This window comes from Desmodus rotundus, chromosome 5, assembly GCF_022682495.2.
Source record: "Desmodus rotundus isolate HL8 chromosome 5, HLdesRot8A.1, whole genome shotgun sequence".
In the NCBI taxonomy this organism is placed as follows: domain Eukaryota; kingdom Metazoa; phylum Chordata; class Mammalia; order Chiroptera; family Phyllostomidae; genus Desmodus; species Desmodus rotundus.
In genome coordinates, this window is record NC_071391.1 from 3734354 (window position 1) to 3753336 (window position 18983).

At 45.1% G+C, this 18983-nt stretch overlaps 1 protein-coding gene across 7 annotated transcripts in view; it reads left to right on the top strand.

The window, feature by feature from the left end:
- The window catches only part of KMT5B (lysine methyltransferase 5B), a 49958-nt gene that overhangs the window by 1237 nt on the left and 29738 nt on the right, over positions 1–18983 (top strand). For 3 of the 7 annotated variants that reach the window (XM_053923977.2, XM_053923975.2, XM_053923980.2), the window contains exon 2: positions 16090–16325. The exons of 1 other annotated variant lie outside the window; for it this stretch is intronic. In XM_053923977.2, the coding sequence (XP_053779952.1) occupies positions 16166–16325 (160 nt within the window). In that variant the 5' untranslated portion in view covers positions 16090–16165. Of the gene's footprint in view, positions 1–3; positions 173–994; positions 1016–16089; positions 16326–18983 lie in introns of those variants that run through there. 3 more of the 7 variants (XM_053923976.2, XM_024574018.4, XM_053923979.2) reach the window with 3 other exon arrangements.

The window sequence follows — 18983 nt, forward strand, 5'->3', positions numbered from 1 at the left end:
GCTTCGGCATGTGCCGCCATCTTGGATTTTACTCTCCATTTTTCTCTGGAATTATTTTTTGGTGATTAATTTTTTTGTGGGACGGGAAGTGTTGTCCGGCAGCGCGGACCCCCCAGCGCAGTGACCGGGCAAGGGCCCTCGACGCGCCCTGAGGAGCGGGCAGTGCCCGGCGGTGAGCGGGGTGGCGGGCGCCGGTGCGGGGGGCGGCGGGCGGCGGCGGGCTGGGGGCGGGCACGGGGGCGCCCACGGGGGCGCCGGGCCGGGCGGGGGCCGGGGGCGCGGCGGCGGCGGCGGCGGCGGCCGGGGCGCGGGGCCTGCAGTAGGCGCCGCCGCCGGAAGGGAGCGGTAGCGGCCACCGGGCGGCGCGGGGCCGGGCCGCGGCCGCACGAGGGGAGCAGCCCCGCCGCTCGCGATTGGGGGACTCTGTTTTCCCTCTTCTCCAATGGGCAGCCGTGAACGGTCTCGCCCAATCTGCTCCCTCAGCCTCGCTCGACTCGGGGTTGTTTTTGTTTGGACTCGAGCCTCCGCTCGGCTCCCCTCGCGGGCCGGGCCCCCACCCCTCTCCGCCTCTCGGTTGACAGCGGCTGCGGCTCCCTCTGCGCTTCAGGCGCCTCGGGCCCGAGAAAGCGCCCGGCTCCTTCGGAGGGGTTGTCCTCGCATAGATCCGAGAGGATGTGTGCCCGCGTCACTCCCACCTGTGAGGGGGAGACGGGCGGCGGAGATGACCACGCGGCCGAACTTGTTGGAATGGCCCAGAGGCGCCTGGGACCGGCCCGGCCCGCCCGCTCGCCCGCCCCCCTCGGGCGTCTGACCCCGTTCTGGAGCTCTCATTTCCCACCCACCGAGTGGGGGCCGCGGGGCGAAAACGCGTTCTCGGAGTTAATTTTTAAGAACTCGCCAAATGAAGCCCACTGTGTGTATGTGGGGTGGACCTAGACTCGGGGCCGATGAGCGGCTTGGTCGAGGGCGTGATCTGTCGCCGGGGCCGCGTCAGCCCGGAGCTGCCCTGGTGCAGGTGCGGGGGAGCGCGGCCGTGCGGAGGGCGGCTGCCGGGCAGGGGCGTCCGAGGGGCAGGCGCCCGCTCACGGGTTTTCCTCTGGCGGTCACTACGGGGACACGCCTGTGGCTTTGCAGGATGCGTAGGAAGAGCGCACACGTTCCGGAGAGGGAGAGGAGCTCGTATTTGCCTGCGATGACCTCGGGTAGTTGAACACGTGGACGAGCGTGCGTAAAGAGTTACTTGTATCCGCAGCAGGTACAAAGTTACTTTGCAGGCAGGGTCAGCAACTGGAACTGCAGGCGTGGCCGGTCGGGGTCGGGGCTCCTGATCCGTGCGGAGTCCAGGGCGGCCTCCAATCCCAGCGTGTGTGGGAACTCCGGCCCACCTCTCAGCTTTTAAAAATACCTAATCCTGGGACCTTCTGCGCTCCCTTTCCCAAGCGCTGGCCCCGCCGCAGTTCCGCGCCTGGGGCCGCTGGGTCGCCGCCCCTCCCGCTCTGCGGTCCCCTGAGCCACGGTTAATCGCGTTACCTTTGGCTGTTTGCTCGCCCGGCCCCTCAGCTCTCCTGGGAGCTTGTCACTTATCTCCGTTCAGGGGCAGCTCCAGAAGAGGAAAGTGTTAAATGTATGAATCTCCAAGTTGTCAAGTTTAATAGTTTGTACTTGGCTTTTCAAAATGCCCATTCTAATGGTATTAACGTTGGCATTAGCAAGCCTTAGTTCGAGAGTGAAACGAGTGTTCGGATACTTACTCTTTGGGAAGAGAGTATGTAGCAGGGCTGCTCTTGTCGCCCACGCACTGTGAGGTCGAGCTCTCGGAGCCATTTCCGAGTGCTCTCGTGCCCGCGTTTTCGCGCGGCTCTGGGCGCACTGAGCTGTGTCGGCCTTGAGCTCTCCGTTCCCGAGCCGAGCGCCTGTGGGCCGCGCTGCGGGAGGTGCGCGGGCGGGGGAGCCATCCGGACGCCGGTGAAGGAAGTGGTAGCAGCAGCTGTGTGCGCACCTTGCGCGGGGTTTTGTAGGTGGGGGTGTTGGTGGGTGGATTTCCCCTGCCGTCGAGGTGGATTTTTCTGTACGTGAGTGTCGGTTTGTTACCGGACACAAGCGCACGGCCCGGTTGTGTTGCGAAAACATTCGTGTGTGAGCGTCTGAACAGCTCCCCGGCCCCGGGAATGGCCTGCCCGGCCCGTGGCTGCTGAGAGCAGACCCTTGCAGGCAAACCACACAGACTCCGCTACTTCATACTTCCATTGTGTCATGAGCTTTGCTTTCCACACTCCGAAGTCCTCCTCCACGGGTTTCACTTGCAGACATAAAAAGCTCGTTTTGTTCAGTAGACACGTTCCCAAATTTTAGTCGGGCACATCTCATTTTAAATGCAGTACAGGATTTGACTGTTGTAAAGGTGTGCTATAGAGAGACTCCGTCTGTACAGGAGAGAATCATCACCTTATTTCTGTAATTCACATTCATGTCTAACGAGCTTTCGATCCCTACTTTGCTCAGAAGTAGTAAGTCGGAGTAGGTGCATTATCTATGTAGTTGGTGATGGGACCGGAGGCCATTTGCACAAAAGGGAAAAAAAAGTCACTGATTTCCATAATTATTGATGCTCTAAATTACATTTTGTGTCCTAATTTTCCTTTCATCGTGCTAAAGGGCTCCCAGGACCAGGGGCCAGTTTGGTCCCTCGCTGCTTCTGGCCCCTGCGTCTGCGGGCCAGATTTGGGGCTGGCTGGTGTCTGTGTGAGGAAAGCTGCAACGCCGCGTAGTCTTCCAGGGCTGGGTATAATCATGACTGCTACGTCTCCATGTAATTCTGGGGCTGGTTGAAGGGCGGCTGGAGTAAGAATCTCTACCTGTGTTCCAGTTTGCTCTGTCATTATTTACAGAGGACTTTGATAGGGCCAAGCCTCAGCTTCTTTGTCTGTAAAATAATCAAATAGTAAGCTCTGCAATCATTTCCAATCCTGTATTATAGTTTATCTTTAAAGAAACATTTTATTTATTTTTTAGAGAGAGGAAGGGAGTGAGAAAGAATGGGAAACATAGATCGATTGTCTCTTGCACGCCCCCAACTGGGGACCTGGCCTGTGCCCTGACGGGAGTCCACCCAGCAACCCTTTGGTTTGCAGGCCAGCACTCAATCTACTGAGCTACACCAGCCAGGGCTACAACTTACTTTTACACTTAATTGCTGCTCTGTTTCCTTGCAGGGGTGTCCAGCCTGCGGCCTGCAGGCTGCATGCAGCTCAGGATGGCTATGAAAGTGGCCCATCACAAAATCGTAAATTTACTTAAAACATTATGAGATTTTTTTGTGATTATGTGTCACAATATATCTAATATGTGGCCCAAGACAACTCTTCTTCCAGTGTGGCCCAGAGATGCCCAAAGGTTGGACACCCTGTAAGGGCTATTTTAATCATATTTTGACATCTAATTGTTGTATGTAGTTCATCTGTAAATTCCATGTAGTTTTTTTTTTTTAAATCAAATTGATGGTATAGGTTACAGTCAGTTGGGTTGTAGAATTGAGAAACTCGGGTATATCAGTGGTTCCAAAAGCTTGATTCTTAAGGGCTGTGTGGCTCCTACTTGTCGGTTGCATCTCTGCAAGATGTCTTATTTTCTGTGTTGTAACAGTACACTGAAGACAGAGGTGAGTAGACCTGGGAAGCATTTCTCAGTGATAAGTCTCTTTATTTCTGGCTAGTGCACATGTGGCTCATATATTGGAGTAAATCCCCAGACTGCAGCTTAAACACTGGAGTTTTAGACCCAGCCTTACCACTTCATAGCAAGTTCACTTCAGGAAAGCATCTCCATTTTTGAGCTTTAGCCATTGTAACACCTGACTCACCTACATCATAGCACTGCCAAGCTGGCAAACCCTCCGTCGCATGTGTGAGGGTGAGACAAACCAATTGAGCCTCTAGTTGCAACAGTTGGAAACCAGGTCTCTAATGGCACTAGGATTGCCTCTCAGGTCTTAGGCAAAAGACCCTTCATAGAAGGGTCCTTGTGCTTCCGAGTCTGGGGACTGGTTTTCCTGACAGCTGAGGCTCTTGGGCGCCCTCTACTGTCCCTGGACAGTGCTGGTATTCCAGCACCACGAACAGTGCCCGGTGGCTCCCAGTGGGTTCCTGGTGAATGTTGGAGTGAGTGGACTCTAGTCTGCAGAACAATTCATTTTGTCTGCGTGATTTGTATAACAGGATTGATTGACGTGTCTGATAAAGTTTAGTGATCCCTGAGGAGTATTTTCATTTTCAAGGAAATGCTTACGTGGCATGACGTGGAGGGATATATATTTTTAGCAAGAAAACCAGCCTACTCTCAGAAAGGTGGAGCTCCCTGACTGAGGAGAAAAGGAGGGCCTGGTCCCTCAGCCAGTGAGCCAGTGGAGTCTGGAGCTAGAGAGGCCAAATACAAACCTTCTTTTTCCTTTCCCTTAAAAATGGAACAAAAACAGTCTGGCTGATGTAGCTCAGTGGGTTGAGTGCCAGCCTGTGAACCAAAGGGTCACTGCTTTGATTCCCAGGCAGGGCACGTGCCTGTGTTGCTGGTCCTCAGTAGGTGGCATGTGAGAGGCAGCCATATACTGATGTTTCTCTCCCTCTCTTTCTCCCTCCCTTTCCTTCTCTCTAAAAATAAATAAATAAAATCTTAAAAAAAACACAAAACAGTCCTTATTTTGGGTCCAGGAGGATTTAGACAAAGCCAGTTGCCTCAGAAACTATTTGTTCATTGGATATGAATAGATACCAGGAATGTTTTGACCCTCCCAAAAGGTGATTTTTTTCTGTATTTATGCTTTTGATTTATTTTCCCTGTCATCCAATCTAAAGTCTGTTCCTATATTATTCTGTCTCCTAACATCCCATTCGTTTCCTTTATAGCTCTTACCAGAATATATAGTTTCATGCTTATTAGATTGCTTATCTGTCTTCCCACACTATACTTTAAGCTCCGTGAAATCAGGAACTGATTTTCTATGTCTGTTTTGTTCTAGGGTCTTAACTCTTCAAATATGAGGTAAAGTACACTTGTAACATCATCGATAGGTTCTGTGACTTTAAGCAAAATAACTTACAGTGAAACTAGTTTTACCACAAGCTAATGGATAGAAACAAGACTTAAACTTCTGCCCTGGCTGGTGTGGCACAGTGGACTGAGCATTGTCCTGCAAACTGAAAGGTCCCTACTTCGATTCTCGGTCAGGGCACACGCCCGGGTTGTGGGTCAGGTCCTCAGTTGGGAGTGTGCGAGAGGCGACCACACATTGATGTTTCTCTCGCACATCAATGTTTCTCTCCCTCACTTTCTCCTTCCCTTCCCTTCTCTCTAAAAATAAAATCTTTTAAAAAAGAGTGAAGTGCCTATGGCACCACATCAGTTATACCAAAACGACGATATTTGAGGACCTGCTGTATGTTTAAAACTTTGAGTCCAGATTGTGTTGCTTTCTTATACGGTGTAAGGCTTGCTGTCATTTGTAAAATGGGGGTGATAATAATAGTATCTTATATGTTAATATATAATTTAATATTTTTATACGTGTGAATGAATATACTTAATGGATTGCATAGGTTAAAGGATAGGAGCAAATGATGTGATACATGGAGAGTTAGCAGCACAGTCCTTGCATCATAGTTAGAGCAGTAGTGTGAAATGCCCAGAAAACTGGTGCTACAAGGCGTCTCTCTGTTGTGCACAGGACTGCCCAGTTGTCCCAGCAGCGTTCAGTCCTTCACTCACACCTTGAGCGTCCATTTACTTAAATGTGTGGTGGACGCTGCGCTGGGCACTTAGCACGTGGCCTCAAACACTGTAAGTGGGATTGCTGCTTTGCAAGACCTGTCTCTCCACAGTGACTGTGTGTGCCTCTTGCTCATTTCATTTCCTTCTCTCTTTCCTCTCCTTTTTTCTTTCACTTAACTACCCGTGATAAAGCTCAAAAAAAATTTATATTGGTTTTATAGAGAGAGAAGGGAAGGAGGGAGGGAAAGGAGAGAAAGAGCAATTTGTTCCCCTTACTTATGCGTTCCTTGGTTGCCTTTTGTATGTGCCCTGACAGTGGATCAAACGTGCAACCTTGTTGTGTCAGGATGACGCTCTCACCAACTAAGCTACCTGGTCAGGTCCTCAAAAACTTTTTTGGTTTCATGGGTTGGTAGCACATTATCTTGTCAAAAGATGTAAATTACTTTAGGTAATTATATATTCCTGAGACTGTTTCCTTTAAGACTTTCTGCTCTGAAATACTGTGATTCTTCTCTTTTTTTAAAAGATTGATTGATTGATGTTTAGAGAGGGGGAGAAACATCAGTGTGTGGTTGCCTCTTGTGCGCCCCCTACTGGGAACATGGCCAGCAACCAGGGCATGCGCCCTGACTGGGAATCAAACCAGCAACCCTTTGGTTCCCAGGCCAATGCTCAATCCACTGAGCCACACCAGCCAGGGCTGAAATGCTATGATTCTTTGAATTAAAATAATGTTGGAATGCTTGGTAAACTGCAATTCCTTGTTAATGTTACTCTCTTCACAGTCCCACTTCTCTCCTGAGTTCTAACACATGCCAGCTTCACCTGGGTAGTGCTCCCCCTGTCAAATTTCACAAATCCAAACTTTCTCATCTTTCCTACAAACAGGTTCCTCTGTGGTGCCTAGCTCAGTTAATGGCAACCTTGCAGTCACCCCAACTAAAACTTCTGCACCAACTAGAGATTTCTGACTCAGTTGGGATTCCTTTCTGCACCTCACCATCTAAATCAGATTTGTTACCAAGTCTTGCCAGCCCTGTATTTGAAACACCAGAGCTTTTCTCTCTTCCCACTCACTGCTCCTGTTGCATTGAACTTTCTAACCTGTCTGCTCAGGCACACACTTCCCACCAGCAGGACCCTTTCTAGAGCACAAGGAGCAACTTCTCTAACCTTTCATCTGAATAACAGCAACTCCACAGGGTGTGAAAATTAAATGATAAAGTGAATATAGGAAGCACTAAATAAATGAAGGGAGGAGCTGTGATTTATTGGTGGTGTTTTTTTTAAATGGGGTTACAGTTTATCAGATGCACAACAAGCTAAATTCCACTGTAACAAAATCCGTAATCCCTCTGAATGTTGACTGTGAGATGTAGTTTGGTATGATTTTTAATTCCGCGTTGTTGCCAGAGGCCCCATTCCTTCTCTTTAGGAGCAGTAGAAAAGTAAAGCTGATCTCAGCTCTTTGGCATAAATTCATGTCCTTTTTTATTCTCTCGAAAACTTTTTTAATGCAGGGGGTGAGGTGATTTTTTTTTCTTGTGGGAGTTACCACAGGATGAGGAGTGGAGGGAACATTTATACTTGATTGAGGTTTTGTACATAATGCGCTGACATGCCTGGCTCTCTTTGTTTCTGCCTTAGCGATTGATTCAAAAAGAGACAGTTGGATACCTTTACTAGCAATTTCTGCTCATTTAATCCTTTTGCTATACTGAGGAGGTAGACTCTTTTCATTTTACTGAAGCCATTAGCAAGGTTAAGCGACTGGCCCGAGGTCACACTACTGGAGAGTGATGAGTAGGGGCCAGGGTGGGACCCAGGCTCTTTGACTCCACCCAGAGCCATGTCCTGAACTGCCTGGCAAACTCAGCCTTGGCCTTTGAGACCCACCCCGAGAATTGCCTGTTGGAGTTTTTGTGGCCTTTGTCTTTGCGCAGTAAGAATTGATTATTCTTTGTTTGACTTACCGCGGAGTTCCTGAGGAACTGTGGACTGTACTTACAGACTTTTGACACGAGGTGGCATCTGTTTATAGAAAAGTAAAATGCTGTTTGGCTCTCAGAAAACAATGACAATGGAAGCATCCTTGGTTTTCATTCTGCAGCCCTACTAGGTAAGTAGGTGGGTCGGATGTGGAGAGATTGGCAAGCAGGTGCCTTTGTTTGTTGTGGAATCCCTTCAACAACTACTTTAGCTAAAACCTGTATTTTCAATATACCTACTGAGACAACTGGAGACATAAATCTCTCTCATATAAAATCCCTTGTTGTGGTAGATATCAGACACGAATAAATAAGGACTACGAAGCAGTATTTTCTGTAAGGACTCAGAGGGTTTATTACAAGCCCAGCTGTAGATCAGGGGCCCAATGAGTAAGTGCAGGCGTTGTAAATATCTGATCGTTGACTTGCTATAAGTAGTGGATATTATGCTGTTTGAAATGTGGTGCTGAATGAAAAATTCTAGTACTTTTGTTTTCATTTTTATTGTAAATTTTGAATAAACATGAAAAGTTCAGTCACAGCACTTCCCAGGAAGGTCTTGGCTAACTGGGCTCAAGCCCAGTGTGTGAGCGGTTGCACGAGTGACGGGGATGCCAGCCACAGCCTCCGACTCCGTGTGGTGCTCTCTGCAGCTGTGTTTCATACCTGCAGCTGGAGAGGAGAGATGACTTCCTTAAGTGTGATTTAAACAACTCTCTCTCTTTATCCTCACCTGAGGTCATGTTATTGATTTTAGAGAGAGAGGGAGAGAAACATTGATGTGTGAGAGAAACATCTACCAGTTGCCTCCCGTACGTGCCTTAACCGAGGATGAAACCCACAGCTTAGGTGTGTGCCCTGACTGGGAATCGAACCCATGACCTCTTGGTTTATGGGAGGACACTCCAGCCAACTGAGCTGTCCAGCCAGGGCTAAAACAACTTTTTAAAGGTGTTTAAAACCTTACGTGTTTCTCAAGTCCGTTGACTCGTAATACAGTAAAAATACTGTAAAGTGTTTTTACTTTGGTTTACTTTTCATGGTCTCTGTTTCAGTTTCCTGTGGGTGCTGTAACAAATGACCACAAACTTCATGGCTTAAGACAGCAAATGCGTTGTCTCTCAGTTCTGGGGGGCTGCCCACCCTCAGTTTCACTGGGCCCAAATCAAGGTCCGGCTCAGGCTCCCTCCCGAGGCCCTAGGAGAGACTGCTCCTTGCTTCTTCCAGCTTCTCGTCACTGGTGTGTGCTGTCAGAGCTCCTCCTGCCCCTGCCTTTCAAGGGCACTGGCGACGGCACTTAGGGCCCACTGGATGCGTCTCAGAACCCGCCATTTAAGCACACCTCCAAAGACCCTTTCCCTGTAAACTAGCACTGGCAGGTCTGAGGAGCCTCCTCCAGCCTGCTGCAGTCTCGTGCAGAGCAGCTGTGCACCAGGCAGGCCTAAGGAGCGGTGCTGCCCTCCAGCCGGCCTGAAAGGGTGGGCAGAGCATTCATTGTGTGCGGGTGGGACGCTGCTCAGAGTGGGGCCGGTCTCCTGCTTGTCCCAGTGGCTGCTTGGGAAAGCTGCGAGATTGTCTGAAGCAAAACGCATGTGAGTTTGACTCTGTCAAAGCTGGGAAAAGAGGCTGAAGTGATCCTTTCAGCAATAACATGACACAGGCACCTGTGACTGTGAAGACCTGCTCTTTGCTCTGGAGTTCGGTGCTCGGTGCCGAGTCATCACTGAATTTGCACCGACACCTTCAGTCTTACAGCAGCAGCTCTGCCTGAGGTGGCGGCTCAATTGTAGAATCAAAACAGCAGAACCCCCCAGGGCTTCTCTTTCATAGCACTAGTTGGACTCCAGCAAGTCATCTGAATCCTCACATGAAGCTTACTGCTGACAGCAGTGTTTATAAGAGCAAGTTTTAGGTCACAGGTGTGATCGTGAATTCGTGGTAGTTTCCTAACAGATTGGCCGTCAGACTGCACTGCAGTCTTATGGGAGGTGCCGATCACCAGTGCTCCTGGAAGCTTTGAAGGGCTTCTTACATTGGTCCAACCATACAGATTGTTGCTAGAGGGCTCCGTGGAACCTTGAGTATATATTGACTGCAGATGGATTTGGAATAGCCGTTGTTAAAAACTCATTTGGGCCCTGGCTGGTGTGGCTCAATGTATTGAGTGCCAGCCTGTGAACCGAAAGGTCACCGGTTCGATTCCCAGTCAGGGCACACACCTGGGTTGCAGGCCAGGTCCCCAGTCAGGGGGGTGGGCAAGAGGCAACAACACATTAATGTTTCTCTCCCTCTCTTTCTCCCTCTCTTCCTCTCTCTCTAAAGATAAATAAATAAATTATTTTAAAAAAACTAATTTGGAATTCTTTGATATATTTTAGGGTCCTTTTATAATTTTAGATTTGAGGGAAAAAAACTAGTAACCACTCGGGTTTATGTGTAGCAGTTAGGTTTGAGAATAAAAAGGGGAATGTGAGACAGGCCAGACATGTGAAGCACTAGAAGGTGAAATTGATTTTTCACTTTACTAAGGGGAAGATGTTAGAAATGGTACAAGCTAGAGTGGTCTCACTCCTGGTCCAGTGTGGGTGCACTTTTGTTCTTCTGGCGAGGGTGGAGTGTGTTTTTCCTCCTTGGACAGTGCTCTCTCTCATTTCTATGTTTTTAATTTGTGTTCGTCTTCCTTGTGCTTATTTTAAATATAAAACTACAGAGAGTCTGGGATTATGACACTTGAGTGTCACAAAGTCCAGAAGTGAAGGTGTCGAGAATTTGTGAAAGTATTTCGGTGACGTGTTAGACTTCCCATCAGTCTAAAAGTCTGGTTTTTGAATTGCTATGTTATGGTTTCAGAAATTGGTTTTAACTTATATACATATAAATAATGCAAAAGGATTTTTGTGAAGTCTTTTTTCCTTTTTATATATATCTTTAAATGTTACAGAAGTAATACATGTTCATTTTGAAAAGTTGAGCCCTTTGAGACTATGTCATGTAACAGATAAAAATTGCTTGTAATCTCATTCTAGGGATGCTACTGTTAATCGTTTAGTGTATTGAATTGTTTTCTTAGCAAATTGTATCTGAATCATTTAAATGTTTGCTCTGCTTTTTCTCAATAAAGATTTCTAAAACTCTCTAGCAAGCTAGAGCCTGCTCTTTAAAAATGTGTATCACTTTTTCTTCTTTAAGCACTCGGGGACTGTTTTATTGCCACTGGATAATTTCTCTGAGATAAACTGTGCGCAGATAGGTTCAGCATGTAAGCTGGTTAGAGAGTTCTTGGTAGTGTCGCAGGAATTATGTTAAAATCCTTGATAGTCATTCAGAACCAATGTTTTTATTTTTCTGACAGAGTTTTAAAAATCCTGGTTTGTGTTTAGAACATTCAACAAAAAATTCCCGTCCAAAGCTTTAAGCAAAAAAAGATTGGAACCACAGTTCTCAAACCAGGCATGAGCAGTTCGCTGAAAAGTCAGTAAACGGCTTCCAATCCTGTGCGTGCCCACAAGGGGAGAGTGGAAGTCACGAAGGTGTCCACGTTTGGTGACAGCCCCTCGCTGCTGCAGCAGGGCAGGCACTCCACGTAAACCAAGCACAGTCTTAATGACACAGTTCTGTGCTTTCTTTTGAAACTTTTTCAAGCATCAGAGTATTTTAGGGTTTTTTTCCAATTATAAATAAATAGGTGTACTATAAACATTCTGGGGAAAATTTTTGTTAATGTTAATCCCATTCCCTCAAAGACAGCCATTCTGTTGTTGATTTGGAATAAGGAGTGGTGTGACGTGTGTATGCTCTTTCCTGCAGTAGTATTGCAATATGATTAGAAGTTTCCTCTTTAAATACAACTTTACATAATTCTTTACATACTTTCCTCTTCAAATGCAGCTCTTATTTTAGCAGTTCTCCAGTATATTGTGTATTATCATAAACAGTCTGCCCTTCTACTTATGTTTGGTACTAGAATCTGAAGAATGTGCTTCGTTCCCCACCTGTTGGTCCAGAGAAATCCGGGCGGTGAATCTTCTTTCCTGTTGACTTTCGTGCTGCAGAGCCTCCCTGCCCAGGGGCACAGTCACACTGCATTTCCTTAGAGCCTGGTCTCCTCGCTTTTTCGTGAACACGCAAACATACAGGGAGCAAAGCTTGCATAACACCCGCAGGAATTTCACTCCATTACCTACACTCAAATGGTATTTTTTTAAAGGAAATTTTTTCATTTTTTATTTATTTTTTAAATATTTATTTTTATACAGAGGGGAAGGGAGGGAGAAGGGGAAACATCAGTGTGTGGTTGTCTCTGCCCTGCCCCCACCCCACCAAGGACCTGGCCTGCAACCCAGGCACATGCCCTGACTGGGAATCGAACCAGTGACCCTTTGGTTCCCAGGCCGGCACTCAGCCAGGGCAGAATTTCTTTTTTAAAAGCATTCATTGTGAGCTCTTCTCCTAATAGCAAGCAGTTAGCATGGGCCTTTAGACTGTAACTTGGGTCATGTCACTCCTCTGCCTTGCGTCTCACTGAGATTCAGCACCCAAGTCTCAGCAGGCTTCTGGCTGCCTCTCTGACCTTATCTGCCCCGCCACACTGGCCCTGTGCTGGTCCACTTTGCACCTGCCCTGTGCCTTGCACTCTCCCATACCGCCCAGCTTTCCTCATCAGGCCCCTGTGCCACCTGAGACACTCCCTGCCACTTGGAAACTGCTTTGTTTTCTCCAAGATGCTGGCATTTATTTGTGAATTTGCTATTTTCCAGAGCTTTCTTCATTAGAATATAAGCGCAAATGAGGGCAGAAACCTTTCGTTCTTTGCTGTATCCTCAGTGCCTAGAACAGTGTCTGGAATACAGTAGATGGCTAATGATTTTTCTGATATTTTTATATTGGGAGATCAGAACAGAGTAAGATTTGTAGCTGTTACACCATTTACGGAGTGGTCAATACTCCTTGGAATTTTTTTTCTGCCAATTTTGGGGTAAATTTGAGGTGGTTTTTATTTCTAAATTATAGTCAGTAGCCAGTTAGCCTAGTACTGTCAACCAAGCCAAGACTGTGGCAGCATTTCCACGTGAGCCAGCTACGTTGGAAGCCAGAGAGGCACACCCTTGCTTATGTTGGGAGGGGGTCCTCCGTGGGGGCCAGGAAGTCTTTAGACTTTGCTAGCCACGTGATGTCTTCAGCCTCTTTCTCCACAGTTGACCACTGTGTGGGCTGTATTAGCTTTTGAAATTCCATCTCCGCCTTTAATATGTGAGTGTTCTTCCTATTTGTAACCTTACAGGAAATATCATGCCAACAGCAATAGATTGCATGCTTGTGGGGCAGAACAAACGGTGACCTGATAATTAGTTTTTAGTGTATATACTCACACTGAGCTAAAAAACTAAGTAGCCCAAAAATTTCTGATAGCTTTACTAGAAGTGCTTTCAGAAGGTGTTCATTTGTGAACCTAAGTCATGTCTTCTGCCTCAATGAGCTGTTGTCATCTGGACGAGTGGAGAGTACTGGAACCTCCGAGAATGTCCCGAATTGTGCGGTGTATTTGTACTGGAGATTCAGCCATGTTCTGTGACTGACACAGTACCCACCACACTAAGGTGTGGTGTCAGTATCAGTGAGACCAGAGGTTACGAATTCACTCCAGTTTGGATCGTAAACCCACATTTGGTTGAGTTATGTGTAAGTTGGAGTGACCTCAGTCTGTGCTCCATGAACTGGGCTGGTGTGCTCCTGGAATGATTTATTGGTGAGCTTTTCCTAATTCTCAGGGGGGGAAATATAGTTTGGTAGGTACAGTTTCCTCCAATTAAAATTTTTTGTTCCATGGTTTTTAATTAGTATTCTTAAATCTTTACCGGACATATGTTTATTGATTTTAGAGGGAGGGAGAGAAGGAGGAACATCCATGAGAGAGAAACATCGATCGATTGCCTCCTGTATGTGCCTAACCAGGGATCGAACCCACAACCTTTTGGTGTATGGGACAATGCTCTAATCATCTAAGCCGTCCAGCCAGCCAGGGCTCTTCCATAATTTTTCTTAAAAATTGGGCATCAGTCCTTTGCCCCAACAGCTGATGAAGTGAATGAATAAGTAACTTAGAACAGTAATTCTCAACACTGGATCTTGAATCACCTGGGGGGCTTATTAAACCAGATTGCTGGGCCTTGTTTCAGGTTTCCGCTTTTTGTCTCTGAGTGGGAATCTGGGTTGGGACTTAAGGATTCAATGAGGAGAGAGGACTCCTTATTTCTTGTCTCAACTCTTTCTAAAGCCACCTTGCTCTTTTCCATCCCATGTATTATTGCTGAAGAAGATGAAGACTCCTAAGAGTCTTAAAAAGACATTCTTAAGTCATTACCCATAAGTTATGTGTTATATGTGGGCATCCTTGAGATGGATTTGCTAAAAGACCAAAAGCCCTGTACCTCTCCTTGTTCTTTCTATGTGGAGGTGCAAAACGAGGGAGTGAACCAGAAAGCATGGAGGGAGGGAGGTTGGGGCTCAGTTCTGCATCTGAGCCTGCATGATAGCTTCTCTCACGGCCTTTAAGAGCACTGGCATCTTGAGAGGATTTGAAGAGGTCAGGTTATAACTTTAATGTGAAGTTTAAGAAAATAACAAGTATAGTTTCTGTTAGGTGGTTTAGATTACAACCTTATTTATTTGCTCTTTCATCAGTTGAGTGTCTTCGATCTGCTTTGTACTGTGCCAGATACTAAGGTTAAAGAAAATAAAAATAAATTCTTGACCTCAGGACCTGTCAGGCCAATAAAGAGGCAGGCAGACCTTTACTGCACAGTGACATGAGGGCTTTCACCTCCCATTTAGAGTAGGGGCATCTCCCTGGATTTGACAGAATCAGGGAAGACTTCCTGGAACACGAGGGGATTTGCATTCCAGGCACCGGAGAGAGCATGGCCATTTTCCCTCGAGCTTTCTTTGCTTTTATGCTTCAAAAGTATACTGCTCTTGAGCTCTGTGCCTTTTCTTCTAAGTGTAAATATAGGATATTTGATCATCAATAGGAAGTCATTTAATTTGAGAAGGTGTAATAATTGAAAAATCTTTAACCTATAACTGATGTATCACTAGTTTTACTCACCCTTTCCTATATTTTAAGCAGCAGTATTTTTCTGGATTTAGTGAAGCCTATAAGAAGTAGCAAAAGATGGGCACAATAAAAGTTTAATGCTAATTGAATTTAAATAGTAAGGGAACCAGGAGAAAAGTACATGATGAAGAATAATTGCACAAGTATCCTTAATATTGATCATATATTTATTTATTTTACCTAAGCATGTCACTCACACATTTTATCCCACTGTAGGTTAACACAAAATTCCTGTCACATGAAAGCAATCTGAAATCACGTAAAAATTAATGTTTCATATTTGTGTTGGTTATCATTATAGACATGTCCAGTTAGACATTTTTCTTGGAGTATTTCAGAATAATTTATTGTTTGTACTTTTCTGTGTGTTTGTATAAAGTAAAGGATATCGACTTTGTCACATGTCCTGAGAGACCCGTGAGCACAAGCGCTGGGTCCTCACATTCTGCTGGCAGCTGGTTATGTGGCTCGGTCATGTTACCTCTCTGGCCTCAGTTCCACCTGCAAGTGGAAGGACTTGTACTAGGGTCCTACAGGTCCTTTAGCTCCAAAGGTTTGTTTTCCTAGAGTCTTTTTAGTTTGACTTACACTAAAAACAATTTTATAATGAACTGATGTCATGGACTTTTTTTTTCTTAATCCATTACCAACAAACATAATGACTTCCAAAGGTCCTTACAGGCATCCCTCACTGTCCAAACCGTTCAGTTCCCAAATTCAGCTCATTAAAATTCATGTGGCGAAAGATACCTCTATATTAGCGAATGTAGTCTCTCCGTTTGTGTTGCCATTGTAAAGGAACCCTAAGGAAGACATGTTATTATGGGCGATACTTCGATATTGATAAGACACACTAAATACTTTGAATGTTGACTTTAATGACAAAAAGATGTGACAAACTGTTGTAGACAAGAGATAACATAATAAGGAGCAAAGGTGATTATTACTGATAACTGAAGGATAAATATTTATTGAGCACTTGCTGTTTACCCATTGCTATTCAAAGCACCAGTAATGAGAAAGTCCCTTGTCAGGTCCTGGGGGCATTGCAGACCTCAGCATAATAGGGATGGTTGGGGAGTCAAGATAGTCTCTAAAGAGTGGAAACATTAATTACTAAATTACTTTTAATACTCTGTATCTTTCTCAAGGGTCTGTGTAGCATGGTCTTTTATGTATTGACCTCCCCGTTTTGTTTTGTTTTTCATATTTTGTTTCTGTTAGGAGAGAACATTGAAATTATTCTCTAAGCTATTTGAAGAGAGTGACTAAATGCACCTGGGTCAGGCTGTCTGTGGGTATGAAGTGGTTGGGAGAATCCAAGAACATGGTGGTGAATGGCAGGAGAAGTGGAGGCAAGTTGTCTAATGACCACCAGCAGGATCAATCAAAAGTGCAGCACACGGGGAAGGACGCCGTGAAGGCTGGCAGAAACGCAGTGGAGAGGAGGTCAAGCAGATGTATGTACACGCTCCCCCTGTCGCTCTTTTGATTGTGATGTGGGGCAGTACTTCTTTGCAGTTTGTGATGCACTCTGTTCTCTCTTGTTTCCAAAGCAATTATTTATGTTCTCACAGTTAACAGTATGGTTTTGTTACTCTTTCAAAGTTATATAAATTTTTATTCTCATCAAACATTGTGTACAACTTCAGTTTAATGCTTAATATAATAACTTCAATCATGCTTTTTATGTCCATGGTTTCTACAAAATCATATTTTGTAGAATTTATACCTAAATGCTTAATCTGCTCTGTAAAAAAGTATTACAGTAACTGCTACTGAGCTGAATTTCTTAAAAGCTCATACTGTATTTTTATATTTGATGTAAGTGTAAGTATGTATGTCTTTAGGAACTTACGGTAATATGAATAATAAGATCAGCTCTAAATTGTGTGTTAAGTAGAATTTAGGCCAGCTTCACAGATTGTTTGTTACTACTTCTATTTATGTAGGTGAGGCACTGTTGATATTAAGTTACTTTTTTTCTCTCTCTACCTCTTGGTAAGAACAAAACTGCTTGTTGAGATTTCTGAGAAATTGTAGAATTGATACATATTTCATAGTTCTTTAAAGAGTAGTAAATTGCCATAGGATAAATTTAAACTTAAGTGGACAGCCATATGAAGATTGTCCAAAAGTATGCTAAGGAGTACAACTTTTCCTATTGATATTTCTCGATTTTGCTAAGGTTAACTTAGCCACTGCTGAACAGCCTGAGTCTGTGTCGGAATCGGCCTGCTCCCTGTAGCCCGGATCAGCCTGGGGTGCGCTGCCGGTTCAGGTAGATTGCCCCAGTCTGAGTCACTTCGTTCCTACCTTTTAGGGGTTCATGCAGTTCCCTGGGCTCACGCTCCCCTTAACCTTTCCGTATCAGATCAGGTCATTGTTTCTGTAAAGAAACAGGCAGAAATTCCTACTTCGGACAGGAGTGGAGGGAGAGTCCAAGACTGAATGTATTCTCTTCTGCATGGACACCTCCTCACCTCTTAGCATGTGACACCAACCTGATGGAACTGAGAAACGCAGTGACTAGAGCAGTGGTGTCACTCTGTTCAGTGAGTAGGTGTCGCTTAGACTTTTTTTTTTAAAGCACCTTGTTATCGGCCCCCTTTTGTACGCCATAGTGCAAAAAGACCCTCGTTAGTAATTGTTGGAGGTGCATACGAATCTAGAAAATGACCACTGTATGAGCTACACCTTGTGAAGTCTAGACAGATTCAGAGGGATAGGTTGGGAAAACCCAGAGACCGTGAAGATGGACAGCATCACATTGATAAGAACACAGTGATACTGGTGCACAAACGGACAGTGATGAAGAGAAGCACAGCAGTGCTCCCTGGAGATAAACCGCAGCGACTTCGCCTAACGTCAGAGCCACAGACACACGAGGCAAACACCGACCAAACTGAGGGGAGAAGTAGAGAATTCAACAATAGCGTAAAGACTTTAGTAACCTGCTTTCAATGATGTGTATAGAACAAGGAAAGAAGACAAACCAGCTCTCCCTGACAGGCACTCTAGAACTCCACCCAACAACAGCAGTCTGTACATTCTTTTCAAGTGCGCGCAAGCATTTTCAGGACGGACCGTAGGGCAGGCCATAGAGCAAGCCTCAGTAAATTTACAAGGAATAAAGTCGTACATTATATGTTCTCAGATGAAAATGGTGTAAAATTAGAAATGAATAATAGAAATTCGGGAAATATACAAATATGTGGAAATTGACACACTCCTAAGTAACCAATGGGTTAAAGAAGAAATCAAGAGGGAAGTGAGAAAATACATGTACATGACTGAAGATAGAATACCACATATTAACATTAATGGGATGTACCTGAAGCAATGCCTTGAGGTAAATTTGTAGCTGTGAACAACTATATTTAAAAAAGAGGAAAGATCTCAATCAATAACTAACTTTTTAGCTAAAACGAGAAAAAGAAAAGCAAGTAGAAGGAAGTAATGAAGTGAAGTTAACAAAATAAGGAATAGAAAGATGATGGTAGAGATAATCAACAAAGCTAAAAGCTGGTTCTTTGAAAAGATCAACAAAATTGGCAAATCTTTAAGCAAGACTGACCAAGAAAGAGAGGAGAATCAAGAATGAAAGAGGGATGTTATTGTCTCACAAAAATAAAAAGGATTATAACGATATTATGAACAACTGTATACCAACAAATTAGATAACTTAGTTTAATTTTTAAAAAATTCCTAGAAAGTAACAAACTACCAAAACTGAATCCAGAAGAAATACAAAATAACACTACCTACAAGAAAATCTCAGGCCCAGATGGCTTCATTGGTGAATACTGGCAGGTGTTTAAAGAAGAATTAACACCTGTTCTTCATAGATGGTTCCCAGAAAATGGAAGAGAACACTTGCTGATTCATTTGATGAGGCCAGCATTACCCTGCGACCAAAATCCTCAGCAAATACTATAAACCATACCAACCAACAGATGAGAACGATTCTGCAGCATGACAGAGTGGGATTTATCCCAGGAATGCAAGGTCGTTTTGACACCTTTGATACACTGTAATTAATTAATACACTATATCAAGAGAATGAAGGACTAGAACCATACAGTGATCCCAATAAATGCAGAAAAAGCATTTGACAA